The 26,549-nt window shown below is 38.0% G+C and overlaps 2 protein-coding genes across 3 annotated transcripts in view; both read left to right on the top strand.

Moving 5' to 3' along the window:
• plekhh1 (pleckstrin homology domain containing, family H (with MyTH4 domain) member 1) overlaps positions 1 to 4,455 on the top strand; it is a 34,127-nt gene extending 29,672 nt beyond the window's left edge. The window contains exons 28-30 of the mRNA XM_008399145.3: positions 44 to 127; positions 701 to 847; positions 2,435 to 4,455. Coding sequence (XP_008397367.1) covers positions 44 to 127; positions 701 to 847; positions 2,435 to 2,587 — 384 coding nt within the window. The 3' untranslated portion in view covers positions 2,588 to 4,455. The remainder of the gene's footprint in view (positions 1 to 43; positions 128 to 700; positions 848 to 2,434) is intronic.
• A 139-nt stretch (positions 4,456 to 4,594) lies between these two features.
• slc25a21 (solute carrier family 25 member 21) overlaps positions 4,595 to 26,549 on the top strand; it is a 117,966-nt gene continuing 96,011 nt past the window's right edge. The window contains exons 1-2 of one of the 2 annotated variants that reach the window (XM_008399144.3): positions 4,595 to 6,402; positions 6,495 to 6,599. In XM_008399144.3, coding sequence (XP_008397366.1) covers positions 6,530 to 6,599 — 70 coding nt within the window. In that variant the 5' untranslated portion in view covers positions 4,595 to 6,402; positions 6,495 to 6,529. Of the gene's footprint in view, positions 6,403 to 6,476; positions 6,600 to 26,549 lie in introns of those variants that run through there. The other variant, XM_008399143.3, reaches the window with a different exon arrangement.

Here is a 26,549-nt window from a genome sequence, read left to right as displayed (position 1 = left end):
TCTGAGATGTTCAGGAGGATGACACGTCTTCCTCTGTCCGCAGCCTGTTCCTCCTTCTCCGGTTGACCAGAGCCAGGTGTGGCTGGCAGTCAGCGAGGACGGACTCTGTGTCCTAGACGACACGATGGTGAGCTGGAGGCTCGGAAAAAAACGAAACGACACAAACACAATTTATCCTCTAAGAAAGTCTCTAAAAAAGTCACATGTCAGGCTGTTTCACTCCGAAACTGAAGTTGGTTGGTAAATTTATGCCACACAGCTGTCTCAGAGCCGCAGAGCTGGTCTTGACCCTGGAGACACGGCAGCGGTGTGTCGAGAAGCAGAAATCCAAAGGAAAAAAAAAACCGCCTGCTTTAGATTTGATGTTCTTCATGCTGACAGATGGCAGTTCCCAACATGTAAGCAATGTTAGCGCAGGCTCTAATTTTCCGCGGCCCGCGTCGATCCGTTTCCGTCCTCGGTTTGGCTCACAGCGTGGCTCGTCAGTTCAGGAGAGCGGAGAAAGAAACGTAGTGAAAACCGTGTCAGTCTCTGTTTTTCCCAGTTTGGGCCACAGAAAAGCAAAAGTCGAGGGAGCGTCCCAAACAAACTACAGGCTCTGCTTCGTGCGACACCAGAACATGCTCTCTGTTTCTGTTTTGCTGATTTTTATTTTTTCCCACTGACTATGTGTGTTTGTTTGTTTTCCAATGTATTTCAGCACACCTTGTTCACGTACCCCTACCATTCGGTGATCACCTTTGGTGGGTGTCGTGATGATTTCATGGTGGTCACCAGCCAGCAGAGGGAGTCTGGCGTTGGAAAGAAGAATGTAGAAAAGCTGGTGTTTGCAATGACCAAGCCAAAGGTAAGTCTGCTGTGTGTGTATAAACATTTTATGTATTCATGTATTGCATCTCTAGAATCTCTGGAGAGCCTCAAATACGTCCTACAAAGCCTTAGCATTTATGCTAAGGCTACAAAAAGTCTTCAGTAAACACACATTCACATCTGCTGAGAAAGTGGAGAGGTTCACATGGCGACATGTGCTCCTCAAGATCACTGAATATTGTCTTCCAGGCCTGCAAGAACAAAATGACTTCATAGTGTCTGAGCCACAGAGAATTTTGTTCCTGCTCTGAGAAAGAGAACGAATTTCACTCTTAACATATATACATGCTTGCTCCCTTCCACTCCTTTTTGATATGACTCTTTGATTATCTTGATGACAGCATGTGTAATTATGTGTGAACAAAATCTTTTTTTTCTGCCTCTGCATTTTGCTTTTGATAAGGATCCTGACTTAGAGAGGACTTTGCAGACATGGCAGGCTAACGCTCTCTCTCCTCCTCTCTGTTTTGATATGACTCTTTGATTAGACTCGTGTTTTCTTTGCAGTTTTAGCAAAGCAAGTGTAGACAAAGAAACTTCTTTTACAGAGAGTTGTTTTTGCACTTTATAACCCAACGATTATGCTTTTTAACATTAGAATTCACGTCGCAGCATTGTGCCGTGTTTTTGTTCATGAGAATCAAGAAGGACAGACGCTGGGATTGAAACACATGTGAAGGATAAAACCCAATTCTACCATATTAAATCATGTCAATTGTGCATTTACACAATTTATTCAGCGTTTTCTGCACAGAGAAAATCACAGGACTTTAGCAGTTCTCTCACTGACTCAAGCTTGGCGCAGAATCTAAACTTTTCTTCTCTTCAAATTGCAAACCTGCCATCGTGGATTATGGGTTGATCATTTCGACCCTGCATTTGAAAAGTGGCATGTCCTAATTTTCACCCCTGTGACATAATAATGATGGACTGCGCCAAGTTCTCACTGTACTTTTTAAAGATATATTGAGTCGTCTTTTACACGCACATATGATTTTATTCAGTTCATGCTCATTGATGAGCCATGTCAAGTTCTTGCTGTTCTTTTTTTTTTCTTTTTTTCTTCAAGATATCGGTTCTTTTTTACATGCAAGTAAGGATTTTATTCAGTTGAGTAAAAGAGTGCATAATGTTTAGAAGGCAGGAGATTATGCTGAGGTGGCTAAAAAAGGTCATTTAAGGAGGTGACAAAATGTGAAAATATGGGTTTGTAGAATAGATCTTTTAAGGCAGGAACTTTTTTTTTTAAACGGGCAAAGGTTTATGGAAGAAAAACAGGCTTCACACTACTCCTTTTTGTTAATGAAGAGACCAGATTTCCTTCTGTTTTTGTGCATGAAAGTCTGTGGAGCTTGAAGACGGGGGTCATGTTACCCCTCCAGGCGAGGCTAATGGGGGTAACTTCATTCTTGATGGAAGATCATTTGGGTTTCTCAAGTTTTTATGGTCTCGGACCAAACGTGACATGCCACCTTCCCCGGACTCGAATGAAATGCGTTCATGTCGTGATGTTAAAGCAATTAGGTCCGCTGTGATCTGTCTCGCCGTTTTCTCCCCGTCTCAGATACTGGAGCTGACGCTGCTCATGGCCAGCTACATCAACCACTGGAACCCCGCCGTGCCGTCGGCTTCCCACCAGCCGCTCGGCCACTGCGACGTGGACAGCCGGCACTTCCCGGCCATGAACTACACCACCAAGGGCCCGACCCTGCTGTAAGCAGCAGCAGCAGAGAGGCTTCATGACCCGCAGTTGCTGGTGGAAGACGGCGGGCATGCACCACATCCTGAGTTTTTATCCTTACAGAACAGAGTTTTTGCTGTTTCTTTCTTCTTTTTTTTTTTTAAATCGAGACTGAAGATACACAATTCTTCTGTTTTGACTTGTTTTATTTATTTAGAAAATTGGAGGTACTGTCGGTCACAAACGGCTCAGTTTTCTGTCTGCGTCAGCAGCCATTCGCCATGGATGCGACGGACAGCTTTTCGTTTTATTTAGGATACTGCTTGAACATGTAGGCCAAGAGGCATGTGGTGGTATATTAGTTATTAATATAGTATTACTGCCCCTTGAAATTTTCCACATTTTCTCATGTGACAATTATTAACTACGAAATATTTTATTGGGATTTTATGAGCTACACAAAGTAATGTATTGTCCTCTAAGCTGTTGGCCTGAACCACGCTGGTGTATGGCTGCCAGAATAATGTCTAATACAAGCAACTAGATCACAACAAATTTAACTAAAATACCTCAGTTTGGTATTTAAATCATTTGATGTAACTCGTGTAATATTTCAAAAACGCAAAATTTTTTTCTCCTATTGGTTATCGAGCAGAAGGATTTTTATTTTGGTTAACTTGTTTTCTCAATTTACCGTTTAATTTAATTAGTTTTGTTTAGTGTAAAAAGTTTACTTCCTCTCGCTGATAGTTCTGGCAAACCGAAAGATTTAAAAATATTTTAACAATTATTTCTACCCTGTGATAAAATTACATATTTGGTCCAATGTCAGAAGACTTGAAATGAAAGGTTTAGGAGTTGGACTAGATTCTGGACTTGAGGCTTCACTCGAGACACGAGACAAAACAATGACTTAATCCAAGACTGGATTCCACAATAAAAGCTGTAACGTGACCTCTGAAGGCTCTGGATTTTATTGTGGGGTGTCAGATTACCAATTAGTGCAAATCACACTTTTTAGATGTTTATTTTTGAAAATATTTTTTAAAGCCACGCATTAATTGCCTTACATTATTATGCACCACTTTGTATATCACCTAAAATCCCAGCAAATTACATGGGAAGGTTACGGCTGCAGGATGACAGAATCTGGAAAAGTGAAAGGGGACGCAAATACTTTTACAAGGTACTGTAATTATCTGTCTCAAATGCATTATAATTGTCGCATATTTGTAGTCAGAGTATAGGAAGGTCATTGTAGATAAAGGTAGTCGGTAGATAACGGTAACCAATATGACTGCCAAGTCAAACAAAGTAAGTGAAAACTGCCTTTTTAATAGATTTATAGATTTTTTTTTAACTCTTAAGAGACTAGGGTTAAATTGATTTCTTTTGTTGTTCTTTGAGGTTATATAAGCTTCTCGATATAGCCAGATGTAGGCCTTGCAGAATTAGATGGGCTGATAACGAAAGGTTCACAAGGGAACATAGTGAAACGTGGAGCAGAGTAGTGAGCCATCTATGATGCATACGGAGCAAAACATGAGACGTTGTGACGTTTTCCTGTGCCGCAGTGACCAACGCTAAGACCACTCACTGTTTTACTGACAGTTTGTACAAAGAGCTATCAAACATTTGAAAGACTTGAACTGCTTTGGATAAACCACTGTTTCACTTGTGTTTTTTTATTTTTTTATTACTAATTTATTTGCTCTGTAACAATTTGGGCCTTGTGAAAGGTTTTCCATAATTGCAATGTTTTCATTAGAAAACCTAGGTTTGCTTGGGTAATTTAATTACAACGTATGTTTTCTTTGATTGATTTTTATTTTAATTTTTTTTTATGGTTGTTTATGTTGCCTGTGCACATGTGAGGTAATAAACTAAATGGTACAACCTTTAAATATTGAACAAATATTTAATGTACGTGCTGGTCGATACCAAAATGTAGTTTTCTGTTTTCATTTGGCCACTCACACCTGTTGTTAAGCAAAGCAGATGATCTGTGACGCTGTGGCTCTAAGGCAGCATTGACTATTTGAAATGCCACAACTTTAAATAAAAAAAAAAACAATCACATGACCTATAAAAATTGTCCTCTAAATGCTGATTGATCTAAAACATTCGTCCACGTGAGAAATCTCTGGCTTTGCATGCAGCTGAGACGAAACATTTATCCTACTTGTCACGCTGATACTTTAAATATGAAAATATTGTTCAGCGATATATTTAAAAAGCTGTTGCAATATGTTCTTACTTCAATTATTCCTGAATAATTTTTCAGATATTAAAAACCCATAAGCTTGTGTTTTATCACAAATGAATTTAGTAAAAATGTCTGTTTTCCATGCAAAAAAACAACAACAAAAAAACAAGCCGTTTTCCTTGCCTTAGCAGTTAACACAAAAATTCAGGAAACTTTATGCAGCAATAATTTTTGAGGAAGAGAGAAAAAAAAAAGGTTTTATAAACAAATTTTTCTCATTCTTTCAATCCATTAACCAAATAATCACCCTGTGTGCTAGTTATGCGTCGGGAAGCTGTTCGGCTTTTACTTGTCCAAGAAGGTCAACGTAGTAATGGCATTTTCTTGCCAAATTTCAGCTGTAAATGCCAGATTTTTATAGCTTGTCTGAAACTCTTGTTGTTCCTGAGTTGCTCGCTTATAAAGGGGAAAACTCATTATAAGGCTCACTGCTGAATTATTGCGAGCATTCATCTCTCACCAACAAAGAAATTCCTCTATTCTTTGGGCCTGAAATGCAGCCTAGACCACTTGCTTTACAAGCGTTTAAATCATTAATTTTATTTTTTTTTAATAGCAAAGATGCAGAGTAACAGATGGGCTTTTTCATATTTTTTTTACAGTAAACCCTTATTGCATTTTACTTGCTCCGTCATTATTTGTGCTGTAAAAGTAATGAGAAAGCTGGTTGGTATAGAAAACCTATTAGGGGAAAAACAAAAACAAAAATCCTGTGGTTCTAACAGAGGAACCTTGGGTTTCTTGGGAGAGGGGGGGGCAAACTGTAAACCAGCTTTATCTTTCATATACTTCTTTATTATACAATTTTATAGATATCCACTTCTCATATTGTCTTATATTAACCAAAATAAAAAAACTAAAATAAACAATTTAGGTCCCTTACTGTTTGTGCTCTACGTTGTACAAAAGCAAACAAAAACTACACTGGTAGAGGTAAGATTAGCTAACCTGCAATTTTCCACCCCTGATACTTTAATCAAACTTTTAACTCCTGAACATGCCAACTTATCTTAAATAACTTTTTGAATCTAGATATTTGTTGATAATTTCACACTACAAGCAAAATAGGCAACCTGTTAACATAACAATTTTTTGTTATTAAGGGTCTCACACCAGGGCTACCATACGAAGAAGTAAATCGGCAGCTGATTGCAAACATTCAGTAATTATACTCAATGCTCCTCTTGAGTATAATTAGGTCTATTTAGGCTCACGTGTACCGGGGTTTCAAATTACAAGCTAACAACAAAGGCATTTCAAGATAATACAATTAACACTTCTAACCGTAATTTAAGGTCATTAAAATAAATTGAGTTCATTGTGTGTTTTAAACTTTTATTGTACAGACTGTAAAATTGACTTTGTGATATGAATATGTATACAAAACAGCACTTTAAAAAGGACATAAGAGAGCATGTTTAAGGCATATAGGTGAGTGGCAGGAACTGTTTCCACGTTAGCTTAGCGGAGTTAGCCGGTGGCACGCGGAGAGATCTCACCGTTGCAGGCTAGCGCGTGCTGAGGCGCATAAACTTTGAGCAGCGAGACACACATTGATTAACCTCGTATCAACTGGAGACGGCAGGTTTGTAACACTGAAGCACAGCTACAGCTCAACTGCTTTATTTAGGACAGGTTAAATGCACGGTTCTTAACAGCTTTCCTCCACGTTCCCAGAGTTGAGACCTGACTGACGAGCAAAAAAAAAAAAAATGACAACCGACAAGCCAAGGAGCGTACTCCGCGAAGCCTCCCATCAGATTATAGCCGGTGGATCCGCTGGTGAGTTAATTGTCCACAGCCATTAATTTTTGACGCCTTTGTTCCGATTACGCAATAGTTCTAGCCGCTACGTTTGAAGCGCTTTAAGGAAGCGGCAGGAGCAGCTCCTCTTGAGTTATTTCCTTTAAAAAAAGTAATTGCAGAACTGGCGCATGTTTGTTGTCGTACTCTCGCAGCTGAAACGCATACACGGATTCGACAAGAGATGTTTAGGTCACACTAACAAAGAGTTAGTGTTTCTCACCAAGATAGTTCCCACCCATTTTACGTACACTCGCTTTACGCCGTTTGCGCATTTTTACGCATGCGTAGCCGTGTTCCCCTTTCGACTAAAGGCAACATTATTTGCACTTTGTGCGATGCAGACGCCATTGGAACATACTTGACCTGGACAGGGTTCAAAATGAACCAGTAAACATGCTGTTAATAACCTAAATTTTCATGCGGTTTTGAGAAACGATATGCATAAAGTTATGTGCCGTTTGAATGAGTTAAGAAATTCAGAGGTACGAGCTTTGACTTTGAATATTAAGGTAAACTTCAAGTTTCAGTAAACTATGAAAGTGTAATTTTCTAACGGTCTCCCTAACGTAGCGGAAAAATGCAAAAACAAGTTGTTGTTTTTTTAAAGGTCATTACTAGCTAGACTAGAAAGAAACTAATGGTAATGTGTGCAAGCATCAAAGATGACAAAATGAACATTAATTTATTACTACCTATGTAGACACAATGCCCCAGATTTACATAAAAGTAGTAGAAATGTTAAATGTAGGTATTTTGATAGGGACATAAGGGGTGGAATGATGTCTTTTGCGATCATTTGAATGTGACGGGAGCCTAATTTTTATTGGGAAAGACGGTGATAGGATTTGGATCCATGTTCCATTTCAAATAACCAGCTATATTAAATATTTGAACAGCACTTTAAAGTGTTGAGCTGAAAAATTAAGTGTAGTTACAAAGTGCAGACACTAAGGGGAGACACTTGTAGAGTTCAAAATGAAGGGAATGAGAGGAAAGTACAGAGGAAGCAACAGAGAAAGTGTGTTCAAAAACTGTAGAATACAAGATCCATATTTGAATTCAGTTATACCGAACATGACAATAGATTTGCAAATCACTAGACAATATAGGGTAAAGGTGATCAAATTATTAAAGAAATATGTATTCATAAATTACAAAATAAAATTCTAATTCAAATTTGATATACGTGGCATTTTTGAACAACTGACGTTAACACAGTTATGTAATTGTGCTATAAAATGGCACTATTTACCTGGAAAGCACATAATCCTGGCCTCTGACTTTTTTTTTTAAAATTTGTATTTGCATTATTGCCACTATTAAAATAATTTAATGTACAGAAAATGAAATCATACAAAAAAAACCCTGTCAGGCTGTTTTAGTTGGACATTTCTTGTTGCTGTTAAGGTTTAGTTTGATTTCATGACTATGGTTGGGTTTCTCTGCACCACTGAGTTGCGTTATGTATTAATTCCCATTAATACTTGAAGCTACTCTTCTCGGACGCCTAAGCAGTGAATTTGTCTTCATGTCGATACTTTCCTGATCATTTTTATACATTAAGCAGAACTTCAGCTTGCTACTCGTGCGTTATGCATTTTAAAATGATTGCTTATTTTAAAATGCACAATGCATGCATAATGTTGGCATTTCAACTTGGGTTGGTGTGTTTTGTTGTGCATATAAAAATGCCCATTGTTCATAACCAGGAAGTTTGAAGGTGAAAATGTTTGTGTGTATTTGCTAACCTTTCCCAATTTAAACTTCAGACGGTTTGTCACTTTCAGAAGTGACTTCTGGCGAACTTGGCATATTTACACATTGACAGGAAGCATTTGCTCAGTTAAAGTAAAACGGGAATGACCCAGAGCTAAGCATTAGCCCGTGAGACGGCAGTTCAAATGTTTGTACAGCTTTTCTCAGCCTCCAGATGGCACGAGATAATGTCACACAAATGTCAGTAAACCGATTTGGTGAAACTACCTGTTCTTATTTTTAGTTGATTTCAAGAACTATAAATGCTAACATTTGTAGTTTTTATTACAACTGCTTGAAAATGTAAGTGTCCTAACAATAAGATTGAAAAATCAAAAGTGATTTTCTTAAAACCAGTCCAAAGTTACAGTGCAGCAACATTATTCAGATTATGAAACGCTGGCATCTCTGCAAAATAATTTATAGTACATCTTATCTGCTCCTTTACAAGTCAGACGGCAACTATCTTTGTTTGCTTTTTTATATCTGAAAATGTGCACTGGAGGTTGACTGTTACATACTGGTCTATGGCCAAGGCTGACATTTGAAATTTAGGGCAGTCCATGACCAATATTTTAAAATGTGTTTAATTTGGAAAGTCATGCAGGAATTTTGTGCTGAAATGAGCTGGCTGACGCAGCAGAAGCAGCTCACTAATATGGCAATGGAGACATTTAAATACACACTTTAAAAGTTAATGAAAGCCAAGCACCTAGAAAGATCCTGATTCTTTTTCAGGGTTTGTTTTCAACATATTCAACCACATTTCCCCATGTTGCAACGTTTTCTGTTGCTACTGTATTCTTACCCAGCCTTTATCTAACATTGGCAAATACTGCACCAAGAGAAGATGCCACTGCTGAGGGCGTGCACAGATGAGATAAACGAGCAGAGCTGGTCGCCCACTGCTGAGTGCAACTATGTCAAAAAAAAAAAACATGAGAAATTCGCTCATGATCCTTCCCACCTATTAAAACTCTCTGCATGCGTTGCGTTCATAATGTTCAGCTCGGATTACCTCCACTTTTTTCTTCACCTTTGTTGAAAACACTCAATAGAAGAGTCGACACTCCTTTAAAGAAAAAAACTATTTACTTTTGTTGAAGAGTTTTACATTTTCTCAAACTTTATTCAGAGTATCTGTGATAGTAGCAAGGGCTAAATGAGCTTTAATTTTACATTGCTAATAGCTTAAACACTGGAGATTGTTGGATGGCTTATGTATGGAGCATTTCCTGATTTGGGGAAAAAAAAAAAAAAAATATATATATATATATATATATATATATATATACTTTATCTCTGACCAGGGCCCGTAAGCTCAAATAAACAGATAACGATTTGAGCTCTTTCTTGATTGGTCCATGCAGATGAATACTCCACAAAGTCGGTTACATTAATGTGTTTACCTTTTTTCCGCCACGGCTGTGGATTTTTGTTTGCAAGAATTATTAAAAGTGTAGAGGACAAGTGTGGATGCTTGACAAAGCTCTTTAATCTTCTACGCGTTTTTCATGCTTCACAGCTTCACACCTTGACGAATTTTAATAACGACTGCATTTCAAAGACTGCTCGAAAAGCTTGACGAGGTCGTGATATTTACATCTGTTCATCATTGCTAATGAGCCATGTTATTTGTTGGCAAACCTTGCCTCTGTTAATTTGTGGTCTTAAGAATCCGTTGCAAGATCCCACGCGATGATGATGGGGTGGGGGTAAAAAAGCCGGATATGTCATGCGATCTCACAACAGGAACAAGTGCAGATTGTTTCTGTACCATGTTGGTTTTTCCAGCTGAACAAACCAACTTCTGTTGACTATACGGGATCACAAAACTATTTCCTTATTTTTTAGGCTAATTGATGTTTCAGAGCATTTCAGTAAGTTGAGTAGCATGGTATTTGCTCTACTGTTGACAAGTGGACGTAAATCATATTCAAGACAGTTTGCCTGTTGGGGCTCCCTCAGTTTGTTGACTATTTCACTGGAAAGTTTTGTTAACTTTTAGAGTATATTTTGGGTCAAATGCAGTTGCTGAACTTTATTTACTACACTTCCGTAAGCTTATGAACAGCACTGTGTTCGACAGTATAGAGATTAAGAGCTGAGAATCCGTCCCAGAGTCACCTTTCTAATGTTGTTCAAGTAAACAATGAAAGAATTATGCTTTTATGAAACGCTAGATGTATTATATGGCTTATTTGATGTTGCTTGTTACATAGCCTATAGTCCAGCTCTGTTATCACCTCACAGGTCTCCTGGGCGTGCTAACCGACTGACTTGAACTCCTATCCCAAGGCTGAGGGGCTTTCATCTGTCTTCACTAAGACTGATGGGGGCACATAGGGGACAGAAGTTTTATGTGAGGAAAATGGGCTTAGTGTTTCTCCACACCTTCACCTCCCCACCAGAACGTTTTTTTTTTTTCTGCCTTCGGTTTGGTGTTGGCAAGAATGGAGAGATATAATTTATATGCTCCTTTTTCTCTGGGCTTCTTTTAAATGTAATTCAGGAGCAAACGCTGCATTTGTCTAAAGTCTAAGTTTTCCCCAACTGAGCTCCATATCTGTGTCAAGACGATGAGAAGTAAAAATGATAATCTTAGTTGACAATTGTTTGAGAAGAGATTATATTTCTTAAATTCTGATTATCTTGAGCCCATAAATAATTGCAAATTTTGCTTTTTTTTTTTTTTTTTTGTTAAGATAGTTGTGGTTCCAGAAAGGTTTCAGAATTAGATTTATTTCACTTCTTAATTGATTAATTACATCTGAAATCAATATAATTTACATCAACCTTTTGTGAGGGCTAATTAAAAAGAAATGCATACAAAAATAGAGACTTTTATATCTATAAAAAAGTGTATCCAAAGAATGAAACCATTAGAAACGGCTCTAAAATACAACACTGAGACCCTTCACAACCAGTGTTGAACTGAAACCAAGCAAATTGTTTTTTTTAATGAATTTAAATAAAAAGTAGTTCCTTGGTTTGGATAGAACTTACTTGAAAAGGGAGTGTTGATGCTGAAACCAACAATGGACTGTTCTTTTTTTTTTTTTTTCTCTCTACTTTTTCCTGGATCTAGGAACTTGTAAAAATAGCTGGTTTGACAACCTTAGAGCTCTTGTAGGGCTGCAAGTGATTAAATGATCTATAAGACACTACGGTGCCAGTCCATGAAGACTCTTTAAAACCTTGCAGGTGATGAAGCAAAGATTGATCCAGCCGACTGTGCAATAAATCTTCCCCAAAAAAAAAAAAAAAAATGAAACATGCTTTCTGATTGTTGACTTGCTAAAGGAACCAGGAGTTCAGTTTGAACTTTCATTGTGTCCAAAATTGTGGAAGTCCCAAATGCTTTGGGGAATATTTTTTTACCTTAACTGAGTAAATTGATCTCCATTCGGGATGGTATAGTTGTAAGAGTTTTATGATGACTTGGTTGAAGCAGAACTAGCATGAATGCGCAATTTTATCTGGAAAGAAATAAGAGAAAATATATATATATATATATTTTTTATTTTTTTATTTTTTATTTTTTCTGGTTGATGTCGGTGCTAGCAAAATCCCATGAAAGCAGAAAGAGGCCTCAAATGGGACTCTGGAGTACCTCGCAACTAAGGGGGATGGTGGAGGGGAGTACTGAATAATAATTGAATGGTTAAGCTCACGTTGTACAAATATGACTGAATCTGCCAGATTGAACGGTTTAAAGCAAACATTGAGTGAACAACATGGGCTAACACTTTTAGAATAAGTGATTAAAGTCCAAAAATCATGTAAAGTGTCCCCATTATTTGTCTTTTTTATTTTTAATTGTCCAGTGGAATGGGGGGGACTTTTCCATATGTGTTGACCTCTGCTCTTTACATGGTTGTGCCTTACAAATAATTCACACAAAAACAAGGCTGCCACTCTAAGGAGACTTTATTTTGAGTTTGTTTGTCCTTGAGCTTTGTCAGATAGCAGATCCTCAGCATCTGGCATCATCTTTAGCTACTTCAACCTTCGCAGCTCTTCTAGCAACCTTAACTCCACCATCTGGCTTATTCCAGTCCTCTTTCCTGAGAGACAGACGTCCATTAGCCCTGGAGATGTTACCAGAAGTTTTAGCAGCAAGATATGTCGACTCTTTTGTTGCAAGTATACCAAAATATTTCTATGACTAACAGTATTTGCACTCCAATCAGCACTTTATATTAATACAGCACCAATTGACATTGTGAACATGATATTTGTTTTGGTTTATATTGTCTTTACATTAATGCTGCATTCAATTTGCCCCAGAAGTTTGAGTGTTCTAGTTACAAATCTGAAAATCACTGGGATTTTCTATTTGTTTTGTTGCTAACTACAATTAGCAATACATCATTATGACATATTATATACAGAGACATAGTTATATCAACAACCTTCCCTACATTTCTGTATGTATGCTTGAAACTGTATTGAATACTAAACCTGGGACTCCTTGCCCTCCCAGTCAGAATTCCCACTTCAAGACGTTTTTTTTTTTTTTTTTTTTGTTCCAGGAAATGTTTTTTTTTTCTCTTGGAGCAAACCAAAAGACTTATACAGACTACAATATTGAATAATGGGTCGTCATTATGAATGAGAGGCCTGTTTTTGTGTTAAAAACCTGCCTTGAACTTGTGAAGAACACCACTAAAGTTGGAATAAAAATTACCTTTATTATCCCTTAGTGGGCATTTTAATGTCATTCGCATTATGTCCACAAGGGGGTAGTAGCTCCATGCTGGATGTGTTTTGTAGGAAATGTATGTAAAGTTTTTAAGTTTCTGTGGTTACTTTAAGGTCCAGGGAGATTGATGCTTGACTGCTCTGCAACTTGTCATTGGGGTCTAAACAGAAATAAGAACAAAAAATAGAGGCAACTTGTAAATAAAAAAAAAAAACTCAAAATGGAAGCTGAAATCTTAAAGAAAATGATGAAACAAAGAGTGCAGTAACTGTATAAATATCTAATCTATCTAGTTACATGATCTTTGCTGTAATGTTTTTTTTTCTAAGTCCTTTGTTATTTCCTCGCTGGAAGCTTTCTTTTTTTTTTAAACTCATAAGTAAATCGATCCGTCTCCAGCAAATGGACTGTGACGACATGAGACAGATGTGATTGCCGCAGCTCTCCCGCCAGACTGTCAGAGCCTCGCTCCGGCTGCACCGCAACCCTTTCCATTTAATTGGTTTTAAACAGGGGGGGGCTGAAATCAGTCGAGGAAGAACAAATAAAGCCCATTACCCTAAATGAAAGACGGGAAGAAAAGAGGAGCGAGAGGAGGAAAGTAAAATAAATAAATAAAGTTGAAGAAAATGTGCGTGCGCGCGTTGTGCCAGTTCGCGCGCGTGCTCGCGCTTGGTAGCGTTTTTCAGTTTTTTTCCCCCTCAATAATTCCCGCGTGGCACCAACCAATCACAGTCGAATTAGGGCTAATATTTATTTCCAGAAACAATTGTACATGTTTGGGGGGGGAGGTTTGATTGAACTCCTGGCGGACATGTTGTGGACAGATGTTTAGATGACCTCATGTTTGAAGTAATGTTGGTTCTGGATGGGGCTGCTCGGCTCCCCCCGCTTCCCATCTTTTTTGTCTTCAGTCCTCCTGCGCAAATGCTCACATTTTAATGTGTGCTTTGGCTCTCATTGAATGCCACCCATTAAAAAACACAATTTTTTTTCTTCTGGTTCCATCCTTGACAGACAGATGTTCAGGCATGCTGAGACGGTTAAAATGGGCCATGATGGTGGTGAAGGATGGCTACTTAACCGGGCACATGTGTCCTTTGTTGTAGACACGTCTGTCCTGCAACGAGATCAGGATTCATCATCAACGCAGCTCCGCTGTCATCCTCGTAAAAGCGCGAAAAAAGACTTTTCCTCTCCATAGGCCCACCAGTTCTTTGGCAATATCTGACTTTCTCCAAATGATTAAGCTGATCGTGCTTTAGTTAAAGTAACCCCTCATTTAAGAGTGGAACAAGAAAAATAACACGCTAATCAATATCAAAATAAGCATACGAATTAATTGTCGTTTTCCACTAATTATAAATGTTAATCAAAATGTCAGAAGAAGTTAGATGAACGGGGGAAAAAAGGTCTTATTGATTCAAAGAGTGCCGAAGAAGAATGATAACGGTGTTTAATGCTAATAATGATCCGAAGCGCATTTGTAAAACATGTGTAACAATTTAAAAATCACGCAGATTAACTAGCTTATTTATCGTCTTTTCATTGCACGGCTATCTACAACTGCAACACTGTATAGTCTGAAGTAACCGCTCCGTTTTATTTGTGGGAAATATGGTCATGCTTAGCATAAATGGTTAAAGAAATATCTCTACACACACTCACACACGCATTACCTCTAAATAAAATAAATACTTTGCATATTATTTCCTTGCCTTTTTTTTATACAGTATACTTGCAGATAAAAAGCTATATCGAAATATTGATTTCGTATTTCCCTTCATTAAAATACGACTTAAACAAAAAATAATCTTAGTTTTTCTCTTTTTGTTGTACAACATTCCTCAGTTTTAACTGAGGTGGCCTCTGTCATATTTATATCTACGCTAAATAGTAATTTCTACAACGCTACTTATGTTTTTGTGCATCTAAAAAGCACAACAAAAAAAGAAAAACAAAAAAACGCGCAAGTTATGACTAATAATAATTTGAAGATAAGTGTCCTTCAGGTTGTAGAGTAGATCTACAAACCTATATTGAGGGCATAATTAACTTTACGTAAAAAGAAATGACTTTTTTGATGCATGGGTTAATTCTGAGATCTTGACGTTATCTCAATGATTAATTAGAATGGTTCAGGAAATGGGTTTATGGGAGCGCCTGACTCACCGCGAGCTGATGTCGCGCGGGCGGCCTGTGTGTGGAGCGCGCCAGGAAGGAGGCCGCACGCGGTTTCAGGACATCAGCACTACATCGAATGACGCATTACGTCATTTGCCAACAACAAACAGGAGCGCGCGGACGCATGTACTTCTGTGACGGGCAATCACACTCAACCGGATTAGATGACGTATGAACTCTGATGGCATTATTACAATGCAATATTTCATTATTACAGCAATGACTTTTTTTTTCTTCTTAAAAACAAAAACAAATCGACGAAAAAAAAAAAAAAAGATCAACGCAAAAACCAATTGGGACATTTCCCCAAATAAAACGTGTATTTTTGCTCAAACTTATGGTTATGGTGCAATAGTTTCAATAAACTATTACACCAAGGGTGGTTTTGTTTATCTACAACAAAATGTTGGAATAAAACAAGTTATTGTAGGATGCAGAAAAATACACGCACAGGAGACTCATATTAAATAAAATGTAAAATTGAATAAATGTGTAGAAAAAGTGAATGAATAAAATAACTATTATAATAACAAGCATCGCTTCTTTCCTTCGATCTTAATACACAATACACACTTTTCTATTAAATAGCAATACTGTGAACAGTTTTCAGTCTTTTAGTTCCTTTAATGAATTGAGCATTTATGTTTTGAATGTGCTAAAGAATGTCAAGTTTCAACTAATCACATCAATTAGTTTTGTAGATAAAGTACACCTTAGCTACATTGGTAGCTAAGGTGTACTTACAATAGCTTACAATTCTATTATAAGCTAGAATTGTTAATGGTTTATTTTAAATAAGGCTTTAGAATAAACGTTCACATTGTAAATACTACTACTGCTGATGGTATGTAATATAGTCATTTTATAAGAATGTGTAACATTTCAGGCAAATAACACAGCTGTTTTCATACTCCAACAATGAATAATATAATATTAATAACTAAACGTTGTCATGGTTACAACAAATTCAGAGTTGTAATGCAGTGCTGTCTCTTTATCATGGGCTCCTATTTCACCACATCATTTAGCTGTCCAGGAGCACAAGTTATTATAATACGATTAGTGTGAAACGGCCTTGGAGGAGGACGGACGTAAACGAAAAGCCGACATCACTCAAAAATTCCAGGGTACCAGAAAACCGAACGCAAACACTGTACAGCACATGGCAACGTCAATAAAAGTGGGAGAGGAAATCAGCTCAACAAGCAATGCTTAATTGAGCACTTACACTAAGTAGGGAAGGAGCAGGAAAAAAAAGAGAGACAAAGTATGCAGTTGTGGGAATTGGCTGTGTGTATGCCTTCATCCATCTGGAATATGTATTTATGCAAAAAAAAAAAAGTGAGAGTGTGTGTGTGTGGGGAGAGTGTTGTGCCGTCATGTAATGCAAGAGTCAGGTTTGTGTTCTGTTTGTTTCTGCGTGTTGGGCATTTCGGTGACATACATTCGCTGGTAAGGAGGCTATAATTGGATGGGTTTGTGGGTGGAAATCTACATGTAAGCAGTGGTGTATGTGTGAGGTTTTTTGTGTTTTCGTGTGTTTGGATTATGTTGTGATGTGTGTGTTTATTTTCGAGTTGTCAGCTTTGGTATTTATGCTCAATTTAAACAAATCTTTAAACAGTCTTTACCTTCAAAGTGGAGACTGGGCCGCTTGTCATTCCTTTCATGTATGTAACCTTGATGTTCTATCGCCAATATTTAGGTTACTACGCAGAGATTAAAACATATCGGAGAAATAACAAATGCAAGAATAACACTTTTTGTTTCATCTGGATTTCGCTTCTCAACAGCCACAACATGCTCTCTGTTTATTCTCCAACACTTTGTTCCTTATGAACTTTGACGTGTGTTGAAAACTCTCGAATTGGGCATTTAACCTCCTGCCCTGCAACCCATAGCTACGGTTGGTAGCAGGTCAGACACACGGGGTCGTTCTCTTGCAGTAGAGGTTAACACTGGATGAATTTGCTAATCCTGGTTCCCCCCCCTCTTTTGATTTGCTATTGTTTCAGAAAATCTTCATAAACGAAAAGGTCAGGGTCGGGGCAAATGTTTCTTCTTCTCTCTTTTTTTTTCTTGGATCTGAATGTGACAGCAGAGTTCATATCCAATAATTACAAGTCCTTCATGCTCTTGCTGCAAGCACTGATATATAAATAAACATAATAAGTACTGTCAAAAAAACAAAAACAAACCCGGACAGATTGAAACCCCTGAATTACATGCCTGTTTTAGTGTGTGTGGATGTGGATGTTTGATGTGTTGATTCTCTGGATGAGCTAGAGATTTACAGCACAGGTCTGAGCAGCAAGCGTCTGCCAAAATCTGTCATTCCTTCTCCCCTTTTTAGCCCTGCAGTCGGGAGGCCGGGTTAGCCATTTTTGGGTTAACTCTATCAAGAAGAACAGCACTTTGGGCCAATGCAGTAATTATAATGCAATTTGTTGGGCTCAGGGGCCAATTTATGCCATTTCGAGGGATCAAGTCTATCCTATGCCTGGTGGCCATGCTGGTAGATTTCTCAGGGCAAGGCTTTAATTAGGGAAGCTCACATTTTGAGACACTTTGTATTATTTCTGACCTCCTGTGGTTGGACGATGACATAATTATGGGAAAGATACTGGCAGAGGATGAGTGGGGGGGGGGGTAAATTTGATGATTTAATGAGAAACAAAGCTGAATGAAAGGTTGTGTGTGGAATTTGTTTACCATTATCATTTTGAAATCAGTCGTGCAGCGAAATCAAAGCAGACACGTGAAAACGTCAGTCTGGAACGAGTTTCTGAAGGGCTGTGGGAGGAATCCACCAGTTCTCCTCAATTTGTTTGAAATAGGAGCGAGTAATGGAGATTTTGAGGACGCTGCCAGCTTGCTGAAAAGAGCAGTGTGTTAGCGTCTTAATGTTCATCTGCTGCGACCCTGAGGACACTGATGTGTGTTTGAAATTTGTCTGGTTTTCATTTTGGATTAAAGGGCAAAGTTTAACATCTGTGCAAATTAGGAGGAATGGAAAAAACTGGCTATTTAATTAGCTGCACAGCTGGTTAATAAGCCTTTTATCCAACTATTTAACAATTTTTAAAGGCAGAGGTATAGAGGGCAGAAGAGAGCCATAATGCCAATTTTCCTTTTTTTACTTCGCCTTTATAGTTTGCGAAGGGAGAAATCTGTATTTATCCGCATAGTACTTTTAGCGTAAAAGCCTGGGAAAGATCATGGTCTTTAAGCCAATATCAAGATGGATAAGTTCACTGATTCTTTTCCATGTACTTGCGAGTGAGTTGAGTTAGCCAAGATGTTCTATCCTCAGAATAGGAGATGATCGCATCACATCTGGGTTCAGTTTGTCACAGGTATCCTTGGAAATGTTAATATTTCCAGCAGACGTCTTCATTTAAGCTGAAACTTCTCCAGGCCTTCATTCGACACATGGAGACTTGAAAACCGCTTGCTCTCCGCTGCGGTCCAAATCATGACTCAGGAGTGACACAAAATATTTTTTTGCGGTGCGCGTGAGTTTTAAAGACGAGAGCTCCCACTGAGATGTGTTTGACGGCTCAGAGAGGCGACGCCGTTTACGACGAGTCGAGAATAAAAGAAGAGCGGCGGTCCGAGAGGTGGGACAGTAAAACCTCATCAGCGGTTTGACAGCGTATGTTTAACACGGAGCAGATTCAGGTTCTAACTGAATGATGACCTGGAGTGAAATAAAAAGTACTAAAGTTCATGGCCACCGCTGTATATTGAAATAATACATTTAAAACACCAATCACTTTGTTTATTTGACACATTTTTCTAAAAGTCTTGTGCTCATGTTTTCTTACTTTGTTCTCTAAAACTAAAGAGACGATTAAACGTTAATATTTTAACAGTGACTAAGCTTGACTTTAAAATAAATGTAGTATTTAGATTTTTGTGCATAGATGTAAATAAAAATACAGGGCAAACGGCTTATAGATTTCTCTTTCTAAAACAAATCATTTATTTAATGTAATGGGAATATGCTGATGTTTGGCGTTAGTCAGGCTAAATCTGGCAGAATATTCTGTTTGCCGTTGTATTTTTAAAAAATTAAACATGCATATCGAGTATATTACTGTTTAACAAGTTAATGTTGGGTGTCCGTTGGCTACCTGCCATCTTTAAAAAAAAAAAATAATTATTATAATATATATATATAATGCCTACTACATTCTTAGTAGCACATTTCTGCTCTTTACACAGTAACACAAGGATTTATTTATTTTATTCCTTTGAAATCATTTTACGATTGTTTAAACATTTGATTTATCCTTTTAGGAATGATTGTTGGTGCTCTATTAGTTTAATCAAAACATTATTTCCCTTCTTTTTCAGATTAGATTATGTCCAAAAAGTCAAATGTTGCTTTCTCGTGAGCAAATGAAAAGTGTAGTAGCCTTCTTGCTTTATTCCAGCTGACTGGCAGTATGCAGCAAGATGTGGGGGTGTGGGGATGGGCAGCGCTGCTCCACACAGCCAGCAAAAACTCCAGTCACTTTGGCACCGCCACTGACACCTCCAACAAAATATCTTTCAACCTTACAAAATGACTGACTAAAGTTTTCTTTTGCTTTTGTGTCTTTTTAAACCCTTTTTATTCCTCGATGCCAGTAACCAAATGTGTAGTGAGAATGGTGAGCAACTAATCAGACAGTCTGGCAGATGCATTCTTGATGAGAACCACCTGCAGGCTCATGTCGGAAACAAACAGGCTGACAGCTGTTTCTGCAGTGAGACACTGATGTGAAAATCCTTAAAATGAGAAAGTAATGTCAACGATAGAAGAGAGAGAAATTCTTTTGAAAATCCCAATGTAACTTAAGTGATGTATTGGAGCGTATCGCTTTCTCTGCTTTTGTTTTCTGTCTTTTATTCTGACTTAGGCACGGGCTGCTATGATGCCCTAATGATATGCTGACATGGAGTGAAAATACTATAGAGTCATGGTGCTTAAACGATTAAAAGGCAAAGAAAGTTGCTTTGTAGACATGATGCTCTAAGCTTGTTAATTGTAGTTTAAAACAGCGATTCCGTTATAAAAGTCATGAGTTGCATTTTTTACTATCCACAGCACGGTTGTGTGTATTTTTGATGACCATAAATATTTCTAAACGGAGAAAAGTGAGTGATTTTCTTTCAGGCAGCTGATCAGCACTGCTGTGCTGGATAAACTACCACAGTTAACGTTATTGGTATTTCGCGTTCATTTCTACATCAAAACTATTTTATATATCTTGTTTTTGTCTTTTTTTTTTCTTGAAAGCGAACTAAAATTGAGCAACCCTCTTTCAGCCAGCTGACTAGTAGTGCTCAGCAACACGCTAAATTCCTCTGGTTTCTTGAGTAGTTTTTCTGGTTATCTCGTTAAAGGGACTTTTACCCGTGAAGTGGGAAAGGTGTGTCGGAAATCTTTATGGCTTTCTGACAGCTTGGTAAACTTTGATGTCATTTAGTAACTTATTCCTATTTGCTTAAAGCTTTCTGTCTTCCAGCATTTAGTTTTTTTTTATTTTTTCCCCTCTTTGATTCTTTTCCAGGTTTATACTAGCTGTGTAAGAGTTAGAAGAAAGTCGTTCAAAAATTTCTCCCCATCTCCTTTCTGTACCGCACAAGAAGAAATCTTTCAAGGGCTCCATTGGTGTTCTGCTCTTTCCTGAATTGCGGTACTCTTGGGTGTGTTTCATAATGGTACTTGGACCGTTGCAGCCTGATGTATCGTACCCGAGGGAGAAACTGCGCTCCGCACCAATCTATCAGTCCCCAGTTTGAGGAAGACGAAATGACACGCTCATACGTCTGCGATTATAGCCCCCTGTCATATTCAAAGTTTGCTTTAATTTGAGGCTATTTGGTCTTTTTCTCCTATCCAGGCGCACCTCAGACGTGATCGCACACACGCTAACGTGGTTTTGCAAATTTCGATTGCGTCGTGCTTACTCGGGGAAACGTTCGGTTAGTAGAATATTTGCTGCTGGATTATTATATCGTCGTCATTTTTAAGCTGCTGTGTAAACATAAGAATGTAAGCAAAGCCCCTATTAGACCACCGGTTGTCAGTATGCTTTATTTTAGTAGCTCATTGGTATTTACAGCACCCACTTTAGTACATTTGTTATTCTAACTGTAATAATGACTATACAAATATTACTAATTTTTTTCCTAAATTCAATTTCTACATTATACAAAAACTCTATAGCCTTTGGTTTGTCTTAAGTGGGAAGGAGACAAGGTAATTACCCTTGGGGCAATTAGAGAAAGGGGCTGAGGGAGTAGCAAGTCATTTTCTAACCCAAACATCCTGGTCCGAGGGGCCGGAGTGGCTGGAAAGCCTCCCGGAGGCTGCTGGCTGGCTCGCTGGGAGCCGTTCGCAGGGAAGCAGATCAGGGTTTGTTTTCTTTCTCCAGAGGCAGGCCCCCTGAAACCTCTGCCAGATGAACAGCACCTGAGCGCCAGCAGCTCTCCCGCTGCAGTCAGCAGAGGGAGCGATTCACTGTACTTGGCCGAGCGCGCCCATGTGCATGCAATCCTGCAGACAGCTTCATCGCATTAGCCAGCGCCGAGGATCAGAGAGGAAGCGTGTTGCTGGGTGTTATTTTCATGCAGCCTCTGTTGGGCGGTCTGACAGTGTTTGTGTGGCTCTCTAAACATGCACAACCACTACAGTGTTGTTGGGCCATTACTTCCAACCTTTGGAACAGTAACAACAAAGAATCCCTGCTAATCCTTGCGGAAAAGTGAGCTTTGGAGGCAAACATAGTGCAGTGTTGCGTGACTTTTCTTTTGGTGCATTTCTACCATGTTTTCCCTTTTTGATAAGTTATTCAAAAGTAATTATAACTTTTGTTGCGATTGGGATTCAACCACTGATGCCATACCGTATATGTTTTAATATTTAGATGATTTTGAGAATGTAAATAGGCAAATAATAGTTGTTCATAAATACTTTTTTTGCCACATTTATCAAGAAAGAATATTTCATTTTGCAAAATGATAAACAGAAAATCTCTCTGAAATGATAAATGCTGGCATTTTCTACAGCAGATTACAACAGGTAAAATTCTGAGGTATCTACGAATAAAACTCGGCAACAAAGAATTATTACACATCTCATTTCTCTTTTACTCTGACAGGACAGACAAAACCTCCACAATCTTTTCATTCACTTTAGAGGTGTATAATATAAGAAGATATCCTTTTTTCATAAAAATCCATTCAAAAATATAACCTTGTCTGACTTGAGTATTGGAAAGGAAAAAGTTGTGATTTACTCATATGGCTTTTGATCATTAAATCCTTCCTTCATTTATTGTAATGGTGCACAGGAGCCTTTCAGTGATTGATCATTGATTTATTTTTATTACCAACGGAAACCACTCTACATTGTGTCTGAGAGCGAGAGAGATGTTGGTGTTGCACAGTTCTGCAGTCAAACAAGATTTTCATTTAATCCATTCAAAGTAAAAACAATATGCTTATAGATTAGAACAATTAGCTTGGCTTCCTGTAGCGTGAGCCCAGAAGTTTAACACTGAACAAATTAAATTCTGTCAAAACTGAACTTTAGAGAATCGGCTGACCACAGACAACAGAGGCCCTACTACCTAAAAGAACTTAAAACACTGGTATGGGATAAAATAATCATGACTACAAACATAAAATTAACCCAGAAATCCAAAGGACCTAACCAGGTTCTGTAGAAGCCGCAACACCAAACGGTCTCCCTGCATTTATCTGAGAATCGGGCATAACCTTACAGAAATGAATGTTCATAGATCTGAGTCAGCGAACAGGACGTCAGCTCCTCCTCATACCACAAATGCCACATCAGGGCGCTCATCAGCAAGCATGATGACGTCAAGATAACGTTGCTTTGAAAACTCAAAAAAGGCAACAGGAGCAGTATCATTAACAATTTAAAAACACTCAATCATTTGTCAACAACATTTTTAGCATTATGTTACTCCAAGCAACACAAGCGTCAAATCAATCACAGTCACGTTCGCAACTGATTTTCAGCAAAGAACAAATTAAGATGGCAACTGATGAACAGAAGAAGTAAACGATGAAAATGCAGAGCGATATGGTTGCTAAGACTAATAAGACTAGCAACACAAAGTGCAGCATGCCTGAATCTCTCAAATCATCTGCATTGTTTGGTTTAAGTTTCCCCTCCAACTGTAACCATCTCTACCTTCAGTTTTATCTCTAAAACAATCCAAAAGCTTTCTCACCTTTTCAGTAGCAGGGTCGACATTTCCAACACCCCAAAGACGGTAAGATGGCCAATATTCAGTGGTGGAGGGTAACTAAATACAAGTACTTCGTTACTGTGCAATTTTCGTGTATCTGTACTTTACTTAAGTAGATTTAATAATGGATACTTTTTACTCCACTACATTTTACAGTAAGTATCTTTACTTTCTACTTCACTACATTTCTACAAAACTGTCGCGTTACTCGTTACATCCAAGTCACATTGTGTTTTTTTTTCGTTAAAATGTGAAGTTGAGGGACTTAAGGTGGCGCCGTAAAATCCAAGCAATAACGTGACTTATGTGTCTGTTGTCACCCATCGCCTCCCCCTTTACTCACACGCGGCTCTGAGACATGCGCAGTGGTTTCCTCTGAGCGGGAGAAGATGTCTGTCTAATCGTTAGTAATATTATAGCGCTGCATAAATCATGAGATATGACATGTAAAATCAGCAGCGCTTCGCTTTCACAGACGGTGGGAACTTCATCCAACTTTTAGCGTCACTTGGAAGGAAAGCTTAAAGAAAGGTAAGCTCCGTGGACGTGATGCTAGCAAAGCTAGCTGTACTGAGACACATGTTGCATCTGCGATAAAAAAAAAAGTTCACTCATGCCCTGAATTATTGTGTGGAGGTGTTGACTGAGGTGTTGCATATATGGGACAACGCTGTGACCAAATTCAGGAACGATCCGATTCTTCTGGACGGATCTTGACTAAGTCCTATAGGACTGAAGCCTCACTGAGAGCCGTTCTTTGTTCTTGTAATGCTCTGCGTACACTGCAGTAGCTATTTTATTTCATTAAAATATAATTATATTCATTTAATTGGCAAATAAATAAAACAAGAACGTAAGAATACAGACCATGCTCATTGCTCTTTGTTTTCGTCACCTGTCATGGTGGCAGACATTGCAGCAGGAGGGAGAGTGAGAACAGTCACGGTGCTCCTTCTGCTTGGTTACTTCTTGCTTATTGGGCCTTGGACAATGTTCATAGTTGAGCATTGTTAATTGCTATGTTTAATGGTGCAGACAGTTGTTATTTCTGACATGGGCAATATGGGCAACCGCCCAGGGCGTTATTTTTTGGGGGGATGGCAGGAGACCTCTGCAGATTGTGGCGCAGAGATAAAAGCAAAACGGAATGAAGAAGAGTTTTGAATTGATACTGGTTAAATTTATTTCAGCTATAAGTATTTAATATCTAGTTGTTTTTATGGGAAAGTGGATCTTTCAGATCAATTTGAGAAGCAATTTTGATAGGTGCACTTAATTTTATTGTCATGTAGCGCGAGGTGCTGGTCTTGATTTGGTCTTGGGTTCGGTGGTCTAGACTACAACTCTGCTACGTGGCTCCTTGGTTCCATGTCTTCCTCTGCCAGTTGGATTTCTTTCAAAATAAATGTGTGGCAAAAAAGTGAAGTTCATGTTATGTTAGAACAGGAGACAAGACGTTTCCATCCCTGAAATTATGTTGCGTAGAATCACATATCTCAGTCTAAATTATGTTACAGGGTAAACACAATAAAAACATGCTTTATCTGTGGCATTGTTAATTAAAATGGCACATTACTGATGTATTAAAATTAAATACGATCGGTACACTTAATGATATTAGCGATTAGGTAATGCATTCAGCAAGTACTTTTAATACTTAAGTATTTTTAAAAGCCAGTACTTTTTTACTTAAGTAAAATGTTAATGTGGTACTTTTACTTGAGTACATTTTTGTCTGTGTTTTTGTACTTAAGTAAATTTTTTGAGTACTTTCTCCACCACTGCCAATATTTGGCAGATTGACCAAATAGTTTTTTCGCCTAGCAACCATCCATGATTGGTTATTTAGCTGCACTTCAGGGGCGCTGCTCACTAGCATCCCAGAGGAGAAATGATGGGAGTCTGTCAGGGGAGATTCAAAGTTGAATGAGAGTCAGTTGGTGGAAATGTTGTGTAAATAATTCAGATTGCATGTTGGCACACACTGTTAAGAAAGGCTTTCATTTAACCCAAAACATACCTAGGAATTCAATTTGGGGCCCATTTCCTCAGAAGACCATCACTGATCAGCCACTTATCAGTGATGGTCAGTGGCTGATCATCACTGTAAATTTACTTTGTACACTCCAAAGATAAGTATCAAAGCTTTAAGTGAATCATTTAAAACTGTGATAAGATAAATATACTTCCTTGGCCCTCTGATTAGTCTCGTATGTAAACTGTAAGAAAATTGTGGTGGTGAGGTTATTTCTTTACATTTCTGAATTGATCAAGCTGCTGTGTCCAGAATATGACAGAACAAGAACCGAGCTCCAAAATTAGCAACAGAAAATGTATATCAAACTACTTCTGATCATAATGAACATTAATGCTAAACTGTGGATAACTTCCTGTTAATTACAACTTTGATCCCATGTAGTAAAAACAAAAAAAATGGACTGAATCTCAATATTACATGCAAGTACATTTTCAATTCTTTTACATTTTTGATTTTGAAACGTTAATCAGAGTGAATGTATAGATATACTTTTAATTCTTTAATGCTGAAGCCTTTGCTTAATACTTTTTCTTTATGTGGTTATAATAATATGTATCTTAATAATATGTGTGTATTTTGTTGGTTTTTTGGTTTTAATGCGTTTACATAAATCTCAAACTTTTTTCCACATTACCATGACAGGATAGTTGTTGGTTTTTTGAGGAAAGTGAGTAATTCAGAACAATTTGGAATAAAAGCTGTGAAAATAGTGAACCTCTGTGGGTACTTTCCAGATACACCGTATACACACAAACAAAATGAAGGTATTGGTATTATTTTAAACAAATTTTTCAGACTTAATTTTTAAAATTTGTCTCAAACATTTATTCACTTTCCTAAGGTATGGGGATAACATACTACTTTTTACAAGGTCAAGTAATTTTTTGATCTGCAGCAAAAAGCTAAATTAAAATTCATTAAAAGTTGCATAGACATAAAAGATGGATGGTAGCCTTGTAGCCCTCATCTGA

This window comes from Poecilia reticulata, chromosome 22, assembly GCF_904066995.2.
Source record: "Poecilia reticulata chromosome 22, P_reticulata-male-v2, whole genome shotgun sequence".
NCBI classification, from domain to species: Eukaryota; Metazoa; Chordata; class Actinopteri; order Cyprinodontiformes; family Poeciliidae; genus Poecilia; species Poecilia reticulata.
The sequence above is the reverse complement of the archived record's forward strand: the minus strand, read 5'-3'. Positions and strand labels throughout refer to the sequence as shown.